Below are 17,272 nucleotides of genomic sequence, written 5' to 3'. Positions count from 1 at the left end.
TTTTCTGCTCTGATTGCTGTGGGCAAAACTTACAAAACTATGTTGAATAGTAGTGGTGAGAGTAGACACCCTGTCTTGTTCCTGACTTTAGGGGAAATGCTTTCAATTTTTCACCACTGAGGATAATGTTTTCTGAGGGTTTGTCATATATATCTTCTATTATGTGAGGTATGTTCCTTCTATTCCTGCTTTCTGGAGGGCTTCTATCATAAATGGATGTTGAATTTTGTCAAAGGCTTTCTCTGCATCTATTGAGATAATCATATGGTTTTTATTTTTCAATTTGTTAATGTGGTGTATTACATTGATTGATTTATGGATATTGAAGAATCCTTGCATCCCTGGGATAAAGCCCACTCGGTCATGATGTATGATCTTTTAAATATGTTGTTGGATTCTGTTTGCTAGAATTTTAAGGATTTTTGCATCTATGTTCATCGGTGATATTGGCCTATAGTTTTCTTTTTTTGTGGCATCTTTGTCAGGTTTTGGTATTAAGGTGATGATGGCCTCATAGAATGAGTTCCTCTTCAATTTTCTGGAAGAGTTTGAGTAGGATAGGTGTTAGTTCTTCTCTAAATTTTTGGTAGAATTCAGCTGTGAAGCCGTCTGGTCCTGGGCTTTTATTTGTTGGAAGATTTCTGATTACAGTTTCAATTGCCATGCTTGTGATGGGTCTGTTGAGATTTTCCATTTCTTCCTGGTTCAATTTTGGGAAATTGTACTTTTCTAAGAATTTGTCTTTTCTTCCAAGTTGCCCATTTTATTTGCATATAGTTGTTAATAGTCTCTTATGATCCTTTGTATTTTTATTTTTTTTGCTGTGGTCTCTCCATTTTCATTTCTAATTTTGTTGATTTGATTTTTCTCCCTTTGTTTCTTGATGAGTCTGGCTAATGCTTTGGCAATTTTACTTACTTACTCAAAGAACCAGCTTTTGGTTTTGTTGATTTTTGCTATGGTCTCTTTTGCTTCTTTTGCATTTATTCCTGCCCTAATTTTTAAGATTTCTTTCCTTCTATTAACCCTGGGGTTCATAATTTCTTCCTTTTCAAGTTGCTTTTGGTGTACAGTTATGTTATTTATTTGACTTTTTTCTTGTTACTTGAGGTAAGCCTGTATTGCTATGAACCTTCCCCTTAGCACTGTTATTACAGTGTCCCATAGGTTTGGGGTTGTTGTGTTTTCATTTTCATTCATTTCTATGCATGTTTTGATTTCTTTTTTGATTTTGTCTGTGATTTGTTGGTTATTCAGCAGCGTGTTGTGCAGCCTCCGTATGTTGGAATTTTTAATAGTTTTTCTCCTGTAATTGACATATAATCTTACTGCATTGTGGTCAGAAAAGATGCTGGGAATCATTTCAATTTTTTTGAATTTACTGAGGCTAGATTTATGGCCCAGGATGTGATCTATCCTGGAGAAGGTTCCGTGTGTGCTTGAGAAAAAGGTGAAATTCATTGTTTTGGGGTGAAATGTCCTATAGATATAAATTAGGTCTAATTGGTTTATTGTGTCATTTAAAGTTTGTGTTTCCTTGTTAATTTTCTGTTTAGTTGATCTATCCATAGGTGTGAGTGGGGTATTAAAGTCTCCCACTATTATTGTGTTATTGTTAATTTCCCCTTTCATACTTGTTAGCATTTGTCTTACATATTGTTGTGCTCCTATATAGGGCGCATATATATATATATATGTATATATATATATATATATATATATATATATATATTTATGATTGTTACATCTTCTTCTTGGATTGATCCTTTGATCATTATGTAGTTAAAGTGATGACTAGGAAAACCCTACAACTAAGATTACTGTACCCATCAGATGTCATTCAGATTTGATTGTGAAATCAAAAGCTCTACCAAAAAACAAAAGCTAAGAGAATTCAGCATTACCAACCAGCCTTACAATGAATGCTAAAGGAACTTCTCTAGTCAGGAAACATAAGAGAAGAAAAAACCCACAAAAACAAATCCAAAACAATTAAGAAATGGTCATCAGTTCAGTTCAGTTCAGTCGCTCAGTCGTGTCCAACACTTTGTGACCCCACGAATCGCAGCACGCCAGGCCTCCCTGTCCATCACCAACTCCTGGAGTTTACTCAAACTCATGGCCATCGAGTCAGTGATGCCATCCAGCCATCTCATCCTCTGTCGTCCCCTTCTTCTCCTGCCTCCAATCTCTCCCAGCATCAGGGTCTTTTCCAATGAGTCAACTTTTCGCATGAGGTGGCCAAATTATTGGAGTTTCAGCTTCAGCATCAGTCCTTCCAGTGAACACCCAGGACTGATCTCCTTTAGGATGGACTGGTTGGATCTCCTTGCAGTCCAAGTGACTCTCAAGAGTCTTCTTCAACACCACACTTCAAAAGCATCAATTTTTCAGTACTCAGCTTTCTTCACAGTCCAAATCTCACATCCATACATGACCACTGGAAAAACCATAGCCTTGACCAGATGGACCTTTGTTGGCAAAGTAATGTCTCTGCTTTTTAATATGCTATCTAGGTTGGTCATAAGTTGCCTTCCAAGGATTAAGCGTCTTTTAATTTCATGGATGTAATCATTATCTTCTGTGATTTTGGAGCCCAAAAAAATTAAGTCTGACACCATTTCCACTGTCTCCCCATCTATTTCCCATGAAGTGATGGGACCAGATGCCATGATGCTAGTTTTCTGAATGTTAAGCTTTAAGTCAACTTTTTCACTCTCCTCTTTCACTTTCATCAAGAGGCTTTTTTGTTCCTCTTCACTTTCTGCCATGAGGGTGATGTCATCTGCATATCTGAGGTTATTGATATTTCACCCGTCAATCTTGATTCCAGCTTGTGCTTCTTCCAGCCCAGTGTTTCTCATGATGTATTCTGCATATAAGTTAAATAAGCAGGGTGACAGTATACAACCTTGACGTACTCTTTTTCCTATTGGGAACCAGTTGTTGTTCCATGTCCAGCTCTAACTGTTGCTTCCTGACTGGCATACAGGTTTCTCAAGAGACAGGTCAGATGGTCTGATATTCCCATCTCTTTCAGAATTTTCCACAGTTTATTGTGATCCACACAGTCAAAGGCTTTGGCATAGTCAATAAAGCAGAAATAGATGTTTTTCTGGAACTATCTTGCTTTTTTGATGATCCACCAGATATTGGCCATTTGATCTCTGGTTCCTCTGTCTTTTCTAAAACCAGCTTGAACATCTGGAAGTTCTCGGTTCGTGTATTGCTGAAGCCTGGCTTGGAGAATTTTGAGCATTACCTTACTAACGTGTGAGATGAGTGCAATTGTGTGGTAGTTTGAGCATTCTTTGGGATTGCCTTTCTTAGGGATTGGAATGAAAACTGACCTTTTCCAGTCCTGTGGCCACTGCTGAGTTTTCCAAATTTTCTGGCATATTGAGTGCAGCACTTTCACAGCATTATCTTTCAGGATTTGAAATAGTTCAACTGGAATTCCATCACATCCACTAGCTTTGTTCATAGTGATGTTTTCTAAGGCCCACTTGACTTCACATTCTAGGATGTCTGGCTCTAGGTGAGTGATCACACCATTGTGATTATCTGGGTCGTGAAGATCTTTTTTGTACAGTTCTTCGTGTATTCTTGCCACCTCTTCTTAATATCTTCTGCTTCTGTTAGGTCCATACCATTTCTGTCCTTTATTGAGCCCATCTTTGCATGAAATGTTCCCTTGGTATCTCTAATTTTCTTGAAGATATCTCTAGTCTTTCCCATCCTGTTGTTTTCCTCTATTTCTTTGCATTGATTGATGAGGAAGGCTTTCTTATCTCTCCTGGCTATTCATTGGAGCGCTGCAGTCAAATGGGAATATCTTTCCTTTTTTTCTTTGCTTTTCACTTCTCTTCATTTCACAGCTATTTGTAAGGCCTCTTCAGACAACCATTTTGCTTTTTTGCATTTCTTTTCCATGGGGATGGTCTTGATCCCTGTCTCCTGTAAAATGCCATGAACCTCCGTCCATAGTTCATCAGGCACTCTATCTATCAGATCTAGTCCCTTAAATCTATTTCTCACTTCCACTGTATAATCATAAGGGATTTGATTTAGGTCATACCTGAATGGTCTAGTGCTTATCCCTACTTTCTTCAGTTTAAGTCTGAATTTGGCAATAAGGAGTTCATGATCTGAGCCACAGTCAGCTCCCGGTCTTGTTTTTGCTGCCTGTATAGAGCTTCTCCATCTTTAGCTGCAAAGAATATAATCAGTCTGATTTTGGTGTTGACATCTGGTGATGTCCATGTGTAGAGTCTTCTCTTGTGTTGTTGGAAGAGGGTGATTGCTATGATTAGTGCCTTCTCTTGGCAAAACTCTATTAGCCTTTGCCCTGCTTCATTCCGTACTCCAAGGCCAAATTTGCCTGTTACTCCAGGTGTTTCTTGACTTCCTACTTTTGCATTCCAGTCCCCTATAATGAGAAGGACATCTTTTTGGGGTGTTAGTTCTAAAAGGTCTTGTAAGTCTTCATAGAACCGTTCAACTTCAGCTTCTTCAGCTTTACTGGTTGGGGCACAGGCTTGAATTACCATGAATGTTTGAATGTTTGCTTGGAAATGAACAGAGATCATTCTGTCGTTTTAGATTTCATCCAGTACTTGCATTTCAGACTCTTGTTGACTATGATGGCTACTCCATTTCTTTCTCCTAAGGGATTCCTGCCCACAGTAGTAGTTATAATGGTCATCTGAGTTAAAATTCCCATTCCAGCGCATTTTTTAGTTAACTGTGATTCCTAGAATGTCAACATTCACTCTTGCATCTCCCCCTGTTTGACCACTTCCAATTTGCCTTGATTCATGGACCTAACATTCCAGGTCCTATGCAATAGTGCTCTTTACAGCATTGGACTTTGCTTCTATCAGCAGTCCCATCCACAACTGGGTATTGTTTTTACTTTGGCTCCATCCCTTCATTCTTTCTGGAGTTATTTCTCCACTGATCTCCAGTAGCATATTGGGCACCTACCAACCTGGGGAGTTCCTCTTCCAGTATCCTATCATTTTGCCCTCTCATACTGTTCATGAGGTTCTCAAGGTCATAGGAACATACATATCAATAACTACCTTAAATATTAATAGATTAAATGTTCCAACCCGAAGACACAGATTGGCTGAATGGATACAGAAATAAAATCTCTTATGGGTGTATATGCTGCCCACTAGAGATCCACTTCAGACCTAAGTACACCTACAGACTGAAAGTCAGGAATTGAAAAAAATATCTCATGAAAATGGGAATCAAAAAATACAGGAGTAATAATAATATCAGACAATATAGACTTTAAAATAAAACTGTTACAAGATATAAGAAAGGATGCTACATAATGATCAGGGATCAATCAAAGAATAAGAAATAACAATTATAAATATTTATGTACCCAAGATAAGAGCTCCTCAATACATAAGGTAAATGCTAACAACCACAAAAGGAGAAATAAACACTAAGACTTTAATAATAGGGGACTTTAACACCCCACTTACACCAATGGGCAGATCATCCACACAGAAAATTAATAAGGAAACAAAAGTCTTAAATCATACATAGGACCTGATGAACCAATTGAGACCCTCATGGGAAAGTTGAAGTAAAAGTGGCTCAGTCAGAAGAGGGCATAAGAGTGTCCCTTGCTAGTTTTGGCAGGGGATTTCTAAACTTTTTCAAATGGTTACTGACAACAGATCAAAAGAATGTCTCAACTTTGTAAAGGTCTTACCAGATCCACTCCCACAACATCTTGAGATAACAGGATTAGCCAGAAGGAACACGTTCCTGTTAGGAAGGAGAAACATGTCCTCAAGCAAGATCCATTGTTGTTATAGAATCATTATAACAGAGCACAAGGAAAAACATAACCTTGAGCAAGATCTGTTGTTTTGTTGTGTAATTATAGCTCTGGGCTTAAAGAAAGTTGTTCAGTCACTCTGTCCTGTCCAACTCTTTGCTACCCCATGAACTGCAACACACCAGGATTCCCTATCCATCACCTACTCATGGAGCTTGCTCAAACTCATGTCCATCAAGTCAGTGATGCCATCCAACCATCTCATTCTCTGCCATCCACTTCTTCTCCTGCCTTCAGTGTTTCCTAACATCAGGGTCTTTTCCAATGAGTCAGTTTTCCACAAAGTCAGTTCTTTGGTCAGTTCTTGACCAAAGTATTGGAACTTCAGCTTCAGAATCAGTCCTTCCAATGAATATTCAGGACTGATTTCTTTAGGACTACCTGATTTGATCTCCCTGCAGCCTAAGGGGCTCTCAAGAGTCTTCTCCAACACCATAGCTCAACAGCATCAATTCTTCAGCACTCAGGTTTCTTTATAGTCCAACTCCATACATGACTACTAGAAAAACCATAATTTTGACAAGAGGGACCTTTGTTGGCAAAATAATGCCTTTGCTTTTTAATATGCTGTCTAGTTTGGTCATAGCTTTTCTTCCAAGGAGCAAGTATCTTTTAATTTAATAGCCGCAGTCATCATCTGCAGTTATTCTAGAGCCCAAGAAAATAACGTCTATCACTGTTTCCATTGTTTCCCCATCTATTTGCCATGAAGTGATAGGACCAGATGCAATGATCTTCGTTTTTAGAATGTTGAATATTAAGGCAGCTTTTTCAGTCTCCTCTTTCACTTTCATCAAGAGGCTCTTTAGTTCCTCTTTGTTTTCTGCCATAAGTGTGGTGTCATCTGTGTATGTGAGGTTATTGATATTTCTCCCTGCAAACTCCCTGATTCCAACTTGTGCTTCCTCCAGCCCAGAATTTCACATGATGCACTCTGAATGTAAGTTAAATAAACAGGGTGACAATATACAGCCTTGAGATATTCCTTCCCTAATTTGGAACCAGTCCATTGTTCCATGTCTGGTTCTAAATATTGCTTCTTGACCTGCACACATATTTCTCAGGAGGCAGTAGGGTGGTCCGATATTCCCTTCTGTTTAAGAATTTTCCACAGTTTATTGTAACCCACACAGTCAAAGTCTTTGGGATAGTCAATAAAGCAAAAGCGGAAGATTTTTTAGAACTTTCTAGTTTTTCCTATGATCCAGTGGATGTTGGCAATTTGATCTCTGGTTCATCTGCCGTTTCTAAGTCCAGCTTGAACATCTGGAAGTTCTCAGTTCATGTACTATTGAAGCCCCATTTGGAGAATTTTGAGCATTACTTTGCTAGTGTGTGAGATGAGTGCAATTGTGCAGTCATTTGAACATTCTTTTGTATTGCCTTTCTTTGGGATTGAAATGAAATCTGACCTTTCCAGTCTTGTGGCCACTGCTGCATTTTCCAAATTTGCCAGCATATTGAGTGCAGCACTTTCACAGCATCATCTTTGAGGATTTGAAATAGCTCAACTGGAATTCCATCATCTCCCTTAGCTTTGTTCATAATGATGCTTCTTAAGGTCCACTTGACTTCGCATTCCAGGATGTCTGGCTCTAGGTGAGTGATCACACCATTGTGATAATCTAGGTCATTAAAATCTTTTTTATATAGTTTTGTGTATTTTTTCCAACTCTTCTTAATATCTTCTGCTTCTGTTAGGTCCATATTGTTTCTGTCCTTTATTGTGCCCATCTTTGCATGAAATGTTCCCTTGGCATCTCTCGTTTTCTTGAAGATATCTCTAGTCTTTCCCTTTCTATTGTTTTCTTCTGTTTCTTTGCATTGATCATTTAGGAAATCTTTCTTATCTCTCCTTGCTATTCTTTGGAACTCTGCATTCAGATGGGTATATCTTTTCTTTTCTTCTTTTGCCTTTCCCTTCTCTTCTTTTCTCAGCTACTTGTAAGGCCTCCTCAGATAATCATTTTGCCTTTTTGCATGTCTTTTTCTTGGGGATGGTCTTGATCACTGCTTCCTGTACAATGTCATGAACCTCCCTCCATAATTTTTCAGGCACTCTGTCCATCAGATCTAATGCCTGGAACCTATTTGTCACTTCCACTGTAAAAGCATAAGAGATTTGATTTAGGTCATACCCAAATGGTCTAGTGGTTTTCCTACTTTCTTCAATTTAAATCTGAATTTTGCAATAAGCAGAGCATGATCTGAGCCATAGTCAACTCCTGGTCTTGTTTTTGCTAACTCTATGGAGATTCTCCATTTTCAGCTGCAAAGAATATAATCAATCTGATTTCAGTATTGACCATCTGGTGATGTCCATGTGTAGAATTATCTTTTGTGTTGTTGGATGAGTTGTTTACTATGACCAGTGCAGTCTCTTCACAAAGCTATGTTAGCCTTTGACCTGCTTCATTTTGTACTCCAAGGCCAAGCTTGCTTGTTACTCCAGGTATCTCTTGACTTCCTACCTTTGCATTCCAGTCCCCTATTATAAAAAGGACATCTTTTTTTGGTGTTTTTTTCTAGAAGGTCTTGTAGGTCATCATAGAACTGTTCAACTTCAGCTTCTTCAGCCATACTGGTTCCTCAAGGTCTGGGCCATAGCTAGTGGAGGCCTTTAGTGAAGGCTTTGCAGCCCAGCAGGACATAGTCCCCAGTCTCTTCCCTGGGCCCTCCAGCTCACCTACTGGCCCAAGGCTGGGTAACCTGGAGGACCTCCAGGAGGAGGCCTGAATCTGCCTCTTACCTCACTCTCCACCTGATGACCACCACACCACTGATCCTTGATTGAATCCCTTCCCCAATGGTCACTCATTGACAGTTACCAGTGGGCAGGGCCCATTGCGGTGCTGACCAATAGCTGAGCAGGACGACTAACTCAATGCTCATTGACAGTCAGATGGTTGTGGGTAGGGCTCACTGAGGCACAATGGCTGAGAAAGACCTGCTGCCTAGCAACAGGGTGCAGAATAATGAGGCACAGCAATGGCTACTTGCTAAGGGCTGTGCTCATCTGTGCTCATCCTGCTGTTACACAACCAACTTTGTAATGTTTCAGAGGGCCTTTAAGGCATCTCAGAGAAAAATAGTAAGCTAAGGATTGTTTTGTATGTTGAATTACACAGGAAGCATTGTCAGGGCATAATAAGCTTCCTCAGTTATACTATGGATAAATGTTAGTATAGACATTCTTGAAATTATATAGTTTCTGAAATTTAGATATGTCCTAGTGTAATGTTATAAGTCATAATTCTAGTTGTTATCTTAAAATGTTGTATGTTACAGCAACTTGGTTAAGCTTCTTTGTCAAACATCTTAATCACATCTTTTACCTTGACCTTTAAGTCTTTTGTCAATTATAGGCAGTTATTGTACTCTGATACATTGTCAAAAGTGCTTCATCCTTAAGAAAATTCATAGGAGAGACTTTTAAAACATTCAGATCTATGATAAATTTCAGATCACACTGCTGAACTGGGTAAGAAATTTAAAAGTCTAATGGAAACTCTGATTTCATAAAACTGTTAGCAAAAAGGATTAGTTATATGGAACTGGGTACATTGATGAATGTGATTATAATTTCTTTTGGTTTTGTCTGAACTATTACTGGTTTTTAATCTATGTTTTCCAGATATAGGGTGACTTTTCCCCTTAAGCTAATTATGATGTATAGCAACTTGGTAGATAATACTTTTGTAAGTAAAATTGAAATATTTATCTTCTCTCTGTTTCTGATCTCTTCAGAAATTGGAAATTCATAGGTTCTCAACAGTCTTATCAAATAAATATAGAAGGTCACTTCTTGACTGGTGATATTTTTGGGACTTCAAAAGGAGGAATCTCTCTAAATCTGTAAAGCAAAATCTGTGACAAGCCCTTGGTTTGGATTTCTTGGCCCTGAGAGGCCTTTTAAAAGTTCAATCTGAGATTCTTTGTGAAAAATTCTAACACAGCTGATTTAAAAGAGCCTATATAATCAATATAAGCAACCAGGCCAACCTTATTGAAATCAGACTTAATTTGCAAACAAATTAATCTTAATTTGGCTATATTTGGTAAAAACGAGGATGGTTTTAGACAGAAAAGATAATGTTTCAATGTATATCTAATTCTGATTCTGTTAATTGAAGTGTGCATTAACTAAAGTCCCAGACAGCCCCTTGTTTTCATGCTACACAATTGCAAAGTTTAATTGAATTGTTAAAAGGATATTGCAAAGTTGTTTCTGAATACAGAATCCTATGTTAGCACAAAGCAGTTACAAACCCAAACCTTTGCTCCTAACTCCATAGAAATGGAATAATATCTGACAGTCCTCACCAACACGCAATAGTCAAATTTCTGAAAACTAAAGCCAAGGTGGGGAGGTGGGGGGGGGGGAGGCGGACAACTTGAAATCACTGAGCAAAAGAAATGACAGCTTACTTAGAGAGAAATATAATTTGAAGAACAAAGACTTTTCATCAGAAACAGAAGAATGTTGCAGAGAAGTGAATATCTTTGCTAGTTAATGGGTACTATGCATTTTAAAAATTCCATAGATGTGGGTTCTTAATGAAAAAACAAAACAAAAAAACTTCCCAGAGTAATCATCTTCAGCTTAATATTACATAAGTGGTCAAAAGTCAGCTGCAAATGATCTAACACTAATAATTATTTTCTTTCAAGTTTTTACTTTAAGTTTTTGCTTTACCTTTTACTGAAATAATGAGGAAACATTGATTTATAACATGTAAATTTCATATGCACAGCATTATATGCTCACTTCTGTATACACTATAGCATGGTAGCCATCAAAAATTTAGTTTCTGTCTATTGTTACATAATTGAACCCATTTACCTATTTCTCCCTCCTCCCGGTTGCATCCCTTCTAATAACCACTTCCCTGTTCTGCATATCTATGTGTTTATTTTTGTTTGGGTTGGTTTTGTTCACAGATTTTGTTTGCTTGTTTGCTTTATATTCCACATTGCCAACTTTTAAAATGAGAAAGAATACCAACTCACAATAAGACACAACTGAGGATATAATATAATGGGAAACATCAACAACCACAGATATGCAAATGATACCACTGTACTGACAGAAAGTGAAGAGAAACCAAAGAGTCTCTTGATGAGGGTGAAAGGGAGAGTGAAAAAGCTGGCTTAAACTCAGCATTCAAAAAACTAAAATTGTGGCATCTGGTACCATCACTTCATGGCAAATAGACAGGGAAAAGTAGAAATAGGGACAGGTTTATTTTCTTGGGCTCCAAAATCACTGCAGACAGTGACTATAGCCACAAAATTAAAAGACACTTGTTCCTTGGAAGAAAAACTATGACAAACCTAGACAATGTATTAAAAAACAGAGACATCATTTTGCTGACAGAGATCCATATAGCCAAAATTATGTTTTTTTTCAGTAGTCATATACATATGTAAGAGTTGGATAATGAAGAGGGCTGAGTGCTGAAGGACTGATATTTTCAAACTGTGGTGCTAGAGAAGACTCTTGAGAGTCCCTTGGACTACAAAGAGATCAAAGCAATCAATCCTAAAGGAAATCAACCCTGAATATTCATTAGTGGGACTGATGCTGACCAAGAACTTCCAGACGTTCAAGTTGGATTTAGAAAAGGCAGAGGAACCAGAGATCAAATTGCCAACATCCATTGGATCATCAAAAAAGCAAGAGAATTACAGAAAAAAGCATCTATTTCTACTTCACTGACTACGATAAAGCCTTTGACTGTGTGCATCACAGCAAACTGTGGAAGATTCTTGAAGAGATGGAAGTACCAGACCATCTCAACTGCCTCCTGAGAAATCTGTATGCAGGTCAAGAAGCAACAGTTAGGACTGGACATGGAACAACAGACTGGTTCAAAACGGGAAAGGAGTATGTCAGAGTACATCATGTGAAATGCCAGACTAGATGAAGCTCAAGCTGAATCAAGATTGCAGGGAAAAATATCAATAACCTCAGATATGCAGATGACACCATCATTATAGCAGAAGTGAAGAAGAACTAAAGAGCCTCTTGATAAAAGTCAAAGAGGAGAGTGAAAAAGCAGACTTACAACTCAACATTCAAAAAAACCATGATCATGGCATCTGGTCCCATCACTTCATGACTGATCAATGGAGAAACAATGGAAAGAGTAACAGACTTTATTTTCTTGGGCTTCCAAATCACTGCAGATGGTGACTGCAACCATGAAATTAAAAGACGTTTGCTACTTGGAAGAAAAGTTATGACAAACCTAGACAGCATATTAAAAAGCAGAGACATTACTTTGCCAAAAAGGTCCATCTAGTCAAAGCTATGGTTTTTTCCAGTAGTCATGCATGGATGTGAGAGCTGGACCATAAAGAAAGCTGAGGGCCAAATAATTGATGCTTTTGAACTGTGGTATTGAAGAAGACTCTTGAGAGTCCCTTGGACAGCAAGAAGATCAAACCAGTCAATCCTGAAGGAAATCAGTCCTGAATATTCATTGGAAGGACTGATGCTGAAGCTGAAGCTCCAATACTTTGGCCACTTGATGTGAAGAACTGACTCATTAGGAAAGACCCTGATGCTGGGAAAAATTGAAGGTAGGAGGAGAAGGTGAGGACAGAAGATGAGATAGTTAGATAGCATCACTGACTCAATGGACATGAATTTGTGCAAACTCTGGGAGACAGTGAAGGACAAAGGAACCTGGCATGCTTTCCAGTCCATTGGATTGGAAAGAGCTGGACACAACTTAGTGATTGAACAATAACAATTTAAGATGTACAACTTGATGATTCACTGTATGTATACATTGTGAAATAATCATTAAAATCAAACTTATTAACATATCCAACATCTCATGAAATTAAATATTTTTTTGGTGCATGTGGGGAGAAAACTTATGATGTACCCTGCTAACAAATTTCACATATATACAGTTCAGTATTTTCACCTATAGTCACCATTCTACACATTAGATTGCCAGAAGTTATTCATCTTGTATAATTAAAACACCTTTGACAAACATCTCCCCATTTCTCCCTCCCCACAGTGCCTGGTAACCACCATGCTACTCTGCTTCTATGAGTTTGACTATTTTTGATTCCACCTGTAAATGAGATCATAGAGTATTTTTTTCTGTGACTTTAAAGTCATAATAGCTACAATGAAAAAATTCATGAAATAGGCTCCAAGAGCATTGGAATTGATGAAGAAAAAATTAGTTAATTGGAAGGTAAATCAACAGAAATAACTCAATCTGAAGAGGAAAAAATAGAGATGAAATGAACAATTTCTTTGAAATTTTTGAGACACTATCAATTGACCCAACATATGTGTAATTGGAATAACAGAAGGAAATAAAAAGATAAAAAGAAAGAGTATATTTGAATAAATGATAGCTGGAAGCTTCTCAAATTTGGTAGAAGACAATGACTTACAATCTCCAGATGTTCAACAAACCATAAGTAAGAAAAGCACAAAAAGCACACAGAAGCATATTATAATTGTTGATAGCTGAAGGTAAAGAGAAAATATTGAAACAGGAGAGATTTGATGTATTACATAGAGCAAAATATGATGTATTATTTGCAACATTTTCATCAGAAACTAGGGAAGACAGATACATTAAATGCCATGGGAAATGGAAAAAAAAAAATCTATTGATCAAGAATTTTTTTATCCAGTAAAGCAATTTTTGACAAATAAAGACAAAATAAAGATGCTTTCAGGTAAAAGCATAGATAATTTATTGCTGGCAAACATGCAGTATGAGAGTACTTCAGGCTGAAGAAAAATGAAACTCATCATAACTTGGATATACAGCTAAGAATGGAGTACTGAAAATGGTAAATGTATGGTTAAATATAAAGGATTATATACACTAATATAATTTTCCTCTTAATTTCCTTAACAAGGCATATACATGTTTGAAAATTATAGCAATGGATTAATGGAATTAAGTAAATGGAACTCTGTGTGTGCAGGCCTGCGTGTGTTAGTCATTCAGTCATGTCCAACTCTTACGACCCCATAGACAGTATCCTGTCTATCTCCTCCGCAGGCAAGAACACTGGAGTGGATGGACATTCCTTTCTCCAGGGGATCTTCCTGACCCAGGGATTCCTGAATTGCAGGCAGATTCTTTAACTTCTGAGCCACCAGGGAAGCCCAAATGGAATTATGCAATTGCAAATTTACTGTATTTTTCTCGAAGTCATTCATTATTAAGCTTAAATAGATTAAGTTAAAAAATGCAGGCTATACCTCTAGACTAACAAATAAAAATAGTAAGGAAAACTGCCATAAAGTCAATAGTTACACTAATCCCATCCTACTTTCCACATTTCATCTTTTGGATCCTCCTAACCAATGCAGAGTACCAGGAATTATACTGTAGTTAGGAGAATGTGTTCTTAGGTCCTCTTGCCCCTGTGCTACAAACAGGCAGTCTTATATTAATAAATTACTTAATTTTCCCATGCCTCAGTTTTTTAGTCTTAAAAATGAGAATATTAAATAACCTTTAAATACTGTGGCTTTAACAGTGATTGTTAAATTAATAAAAAGCAGTGAGTAAAAAGTCTGTCATTGAATTACAAGATAACACATCATTGTTGGTTTTACTGAATCTATGAATGGGTGATGATACATATTAGAGATGCAAATATTCATGTCACTAGTATTAGTAGAGGAAAATGCATGCTGAGAGTGAAGAGTTAGATAAGATGATTAGCCTGGGTAGACTTTCTGGACATTTTTACATTTAAAGATAATCTAAGTGTGGTAGATTGGAAATCTGGCTGCAGATACTGCAGTATTTTTCAAAAAAGAAAAAGTATGAAAATAAGGTAAAAATTACCTTTAAAAAATGTGACTGAAGATAGTGAGACAGACATTTGAAGATATTAATATGCAAGAAGAGATTGAACCTAACAGAGATTGGAATATTCTCAATATTTGAGTGTGAAGGTATATGTGACCTCAAAATAGAAAGAACATTAGACATGGTCATCTAAAACTTTTAAGACAACAGTAATGGAAGGTGAATACCTGTTTTCTTTCTGTTCTTATAGTGTGAATTTAAAAGCATCAATTTTAAGTTCTGTGATTTTGGGCTGGTCACTTAAACTTATCAGGCTCACTTTCTTCAATTAAATGCAACTGTTACCATTTCTTTCTAAGTCCTTCTAAGTTTTAAAATAGATTAACCTATGAAAGTTATATAATGTTTAACACAAAACAGATGTATAAATTATTGTTTGAATCACAATTCTAGTACCCCTTTGTTCACATTTCCTTTTTCTGCTTTTCCCAGAAGAATATTTCTAGTTAATAACAAGCACAAATTGCTTGCTGAAACAGCACCCACTGGGACTGTGGAATCTTTAGAGAGAGAAGCTGTTTTTATGGAACAGATTCACCCCTGGGAACAGGGTTTGGAAGGTTCCCTGGTATCATTTGGGAACATCACTCTGGCTCAGAATAGGAGTTTCTAATCTGGACCTCAAGTCCTTTCTCCTACAGACAGGTCTACCGGGGGTCAGATTAGTACATGGCTGCTTAAAGGCAGGATTTGTCCTCACTGTGAGCCACACTTCAGGTGAGTAGGGAATCCTCCCTTGTCTAGTCTCGTAGAGACAGTGAAGACTGACAGCTGATCACTGGGCTGAAGGATGTGCAACTTGCCCTGATTTTTCCTTCAGTGCTTTTCATAGACTCTCTTGAACAAGGGCTTGCAGAAGGGGTGTTATAGATATAAGAAATTATTGTTGAGCAAACTGTTTCTTATTTTGCATCATGTGACAGAGTGTCCCACAGTGACTGAGACGAGTCATCATTGTTTGGGGGAAATAATGTTTGATTAGAACACAAGGCACTTTTTCTCTAGTCTTGACTTATTACGACTTCAAGGAAGTCACTCCACCCTCTTGGCTGTGTCACTTACTCACTAAAATAATGTCCATCATGCTACCGAACTTCAAGTTCTAACAGGCAGCAAGATGTGTCCACATGTGTATTATGTAGTGTTGTGTGTATAATGTTGGTATATGTGTGGTGTGCATATCTACGTATATATGTGCTGCCTGAATATATGTTAATTTACAATGTGTGTCCATGTTTGATATTAATGGTAAATGTGCAGTGCATCGTTTTGAACATGTAAAATGTGCACAATTATGTGTGAGTGCTTTGCATGTGATATGCATGTATATAAATGCATGCATATATGTAGTCACATATGTGTGTGTATATTGGGTATCTTTGTATCCACATATGCACATCTATGTATGTGAGAATGGATTCATAATCTGTGTGTCTAATAAGTATCTTTCTGAAGTTTATTACTGTCTAAATCTTTTTAGTTACAACAGGTACAAAGAAATCAGAATCCACCTCATCTTGGCTTTTGAAGAAACTAGACATCTCCTGGCAAAGTGGAAGGAATCAAGTCTATCAGGATGTCACTCAGAATGGAGCAGACCAATGCAACCTTCTGGAAGGGCTTTGTCTTCCTAGGCTTCTCCAGCTTTGGGGAACTGCAACTATTGCTCTTTGCATTGTTCCTCTCCCTGTATCTTGTCACCCTGACCAGCAATGTCTTCATTATTGTAGTCATCAGGCTGGACAGTCATCTACACGCCCCCATGTACCTCTTCCTTTCCTTCTTAGCTTTCTCTGAGACCTGCTATACCTTGGGCATCATCCCTAGAATGCTTTCTGGCCTTGTCAGGGGTGAGCAGGGCATCTCCTTTGTGGGCTGTGCTGTCCAAATGTTCTTCTCCGCTTCATGGGCCTGTACCAACTGCTTTCTTCTGGCGGTCATGGGCTTTGACAGATATGTGGCCATCTGCACCCCACTACACTATGCCAGCCGCATGAATCTTACTCTCTGTGCCCAGCTTGTTGGCACCTCATTTCTGAGTGGGTCCCTCTTCAGTCTGGGAATGACACTGGTCATTTTCCACCTCCCATTCTGCAGCTCCCATGAGATCCAGCACTTTTTTTGTGACACGCCACCAGTGCTGAGCCTGGCCTGTGGAGATACAGGCCTGAGTGAGCTGGGAATCCTGATCCTCAGCCTGCTGGTTCTGCTGGCCTCCTTCTCCCTCATCGCTGTCTCCTACAGCTACATCCTGGCAGCGATCCTGAGGCTCTCCTCCACTGAGGGGCGAAAGAAAGCCTTCTCCACCTGTGCCTCACACCTCACAGTGGTCGTTGTTCACTACGGCTGTGCCTCCTTCATGTACTTGAGACCCAAAGCCAGTTACTCTCTCCAGCGGGATCAGCTCATTGCTGTCACCTATACTGTGGTGACTCCTCTCCTCAATCCCATCATTTACAGCCTGAGAAATAGGGCTGTGCAGACAGCCCTGAGAAATGCTTTCCAAGGGGGATTACTGGGTAAAGGATGAAGGCTACCC

General features: G+C 38.3%; 1 protein-coding gene across 1 annotated transcript; it reads left to right on the top strand.

The window, feature by feature from the left end:
- Positions 1-16,309: 16,309 nt before the first annotated feature.
- Positions 16,310-17,263, top strand: LOC122427884 (olfactory receptor 10Z1). The gene has a single exon (XM_043447556.1). The coding sequence runs from the start codon at positions 16,310-16,312 to the stop codon at positions 17,261-17,263; it is 954 nt and encodes a 317-aa protein (XP_043303491.1).
- The last annotated feature ends 9 nt before the right edge of the window (positions 17,264-17,272 follow it).

This window comes from Cervus canadensis, chromosome 2 (genome assembly GCF_019320065.1).
Source record: "Cervus canadensis isolate Bull #8, Minnesota chromosome 2, ASM1932006v1, whole genome shotgun sequence".
Taxonomy (NCBI): Eukaryota; Metazoa; Chordata; class Mammalia; order Artiodactyla; family Cervidae; genus Cervus; species Cervus canadensis.
This window is presented reverse-complemented; position numbering and strand designations above follow the sequence as displayed.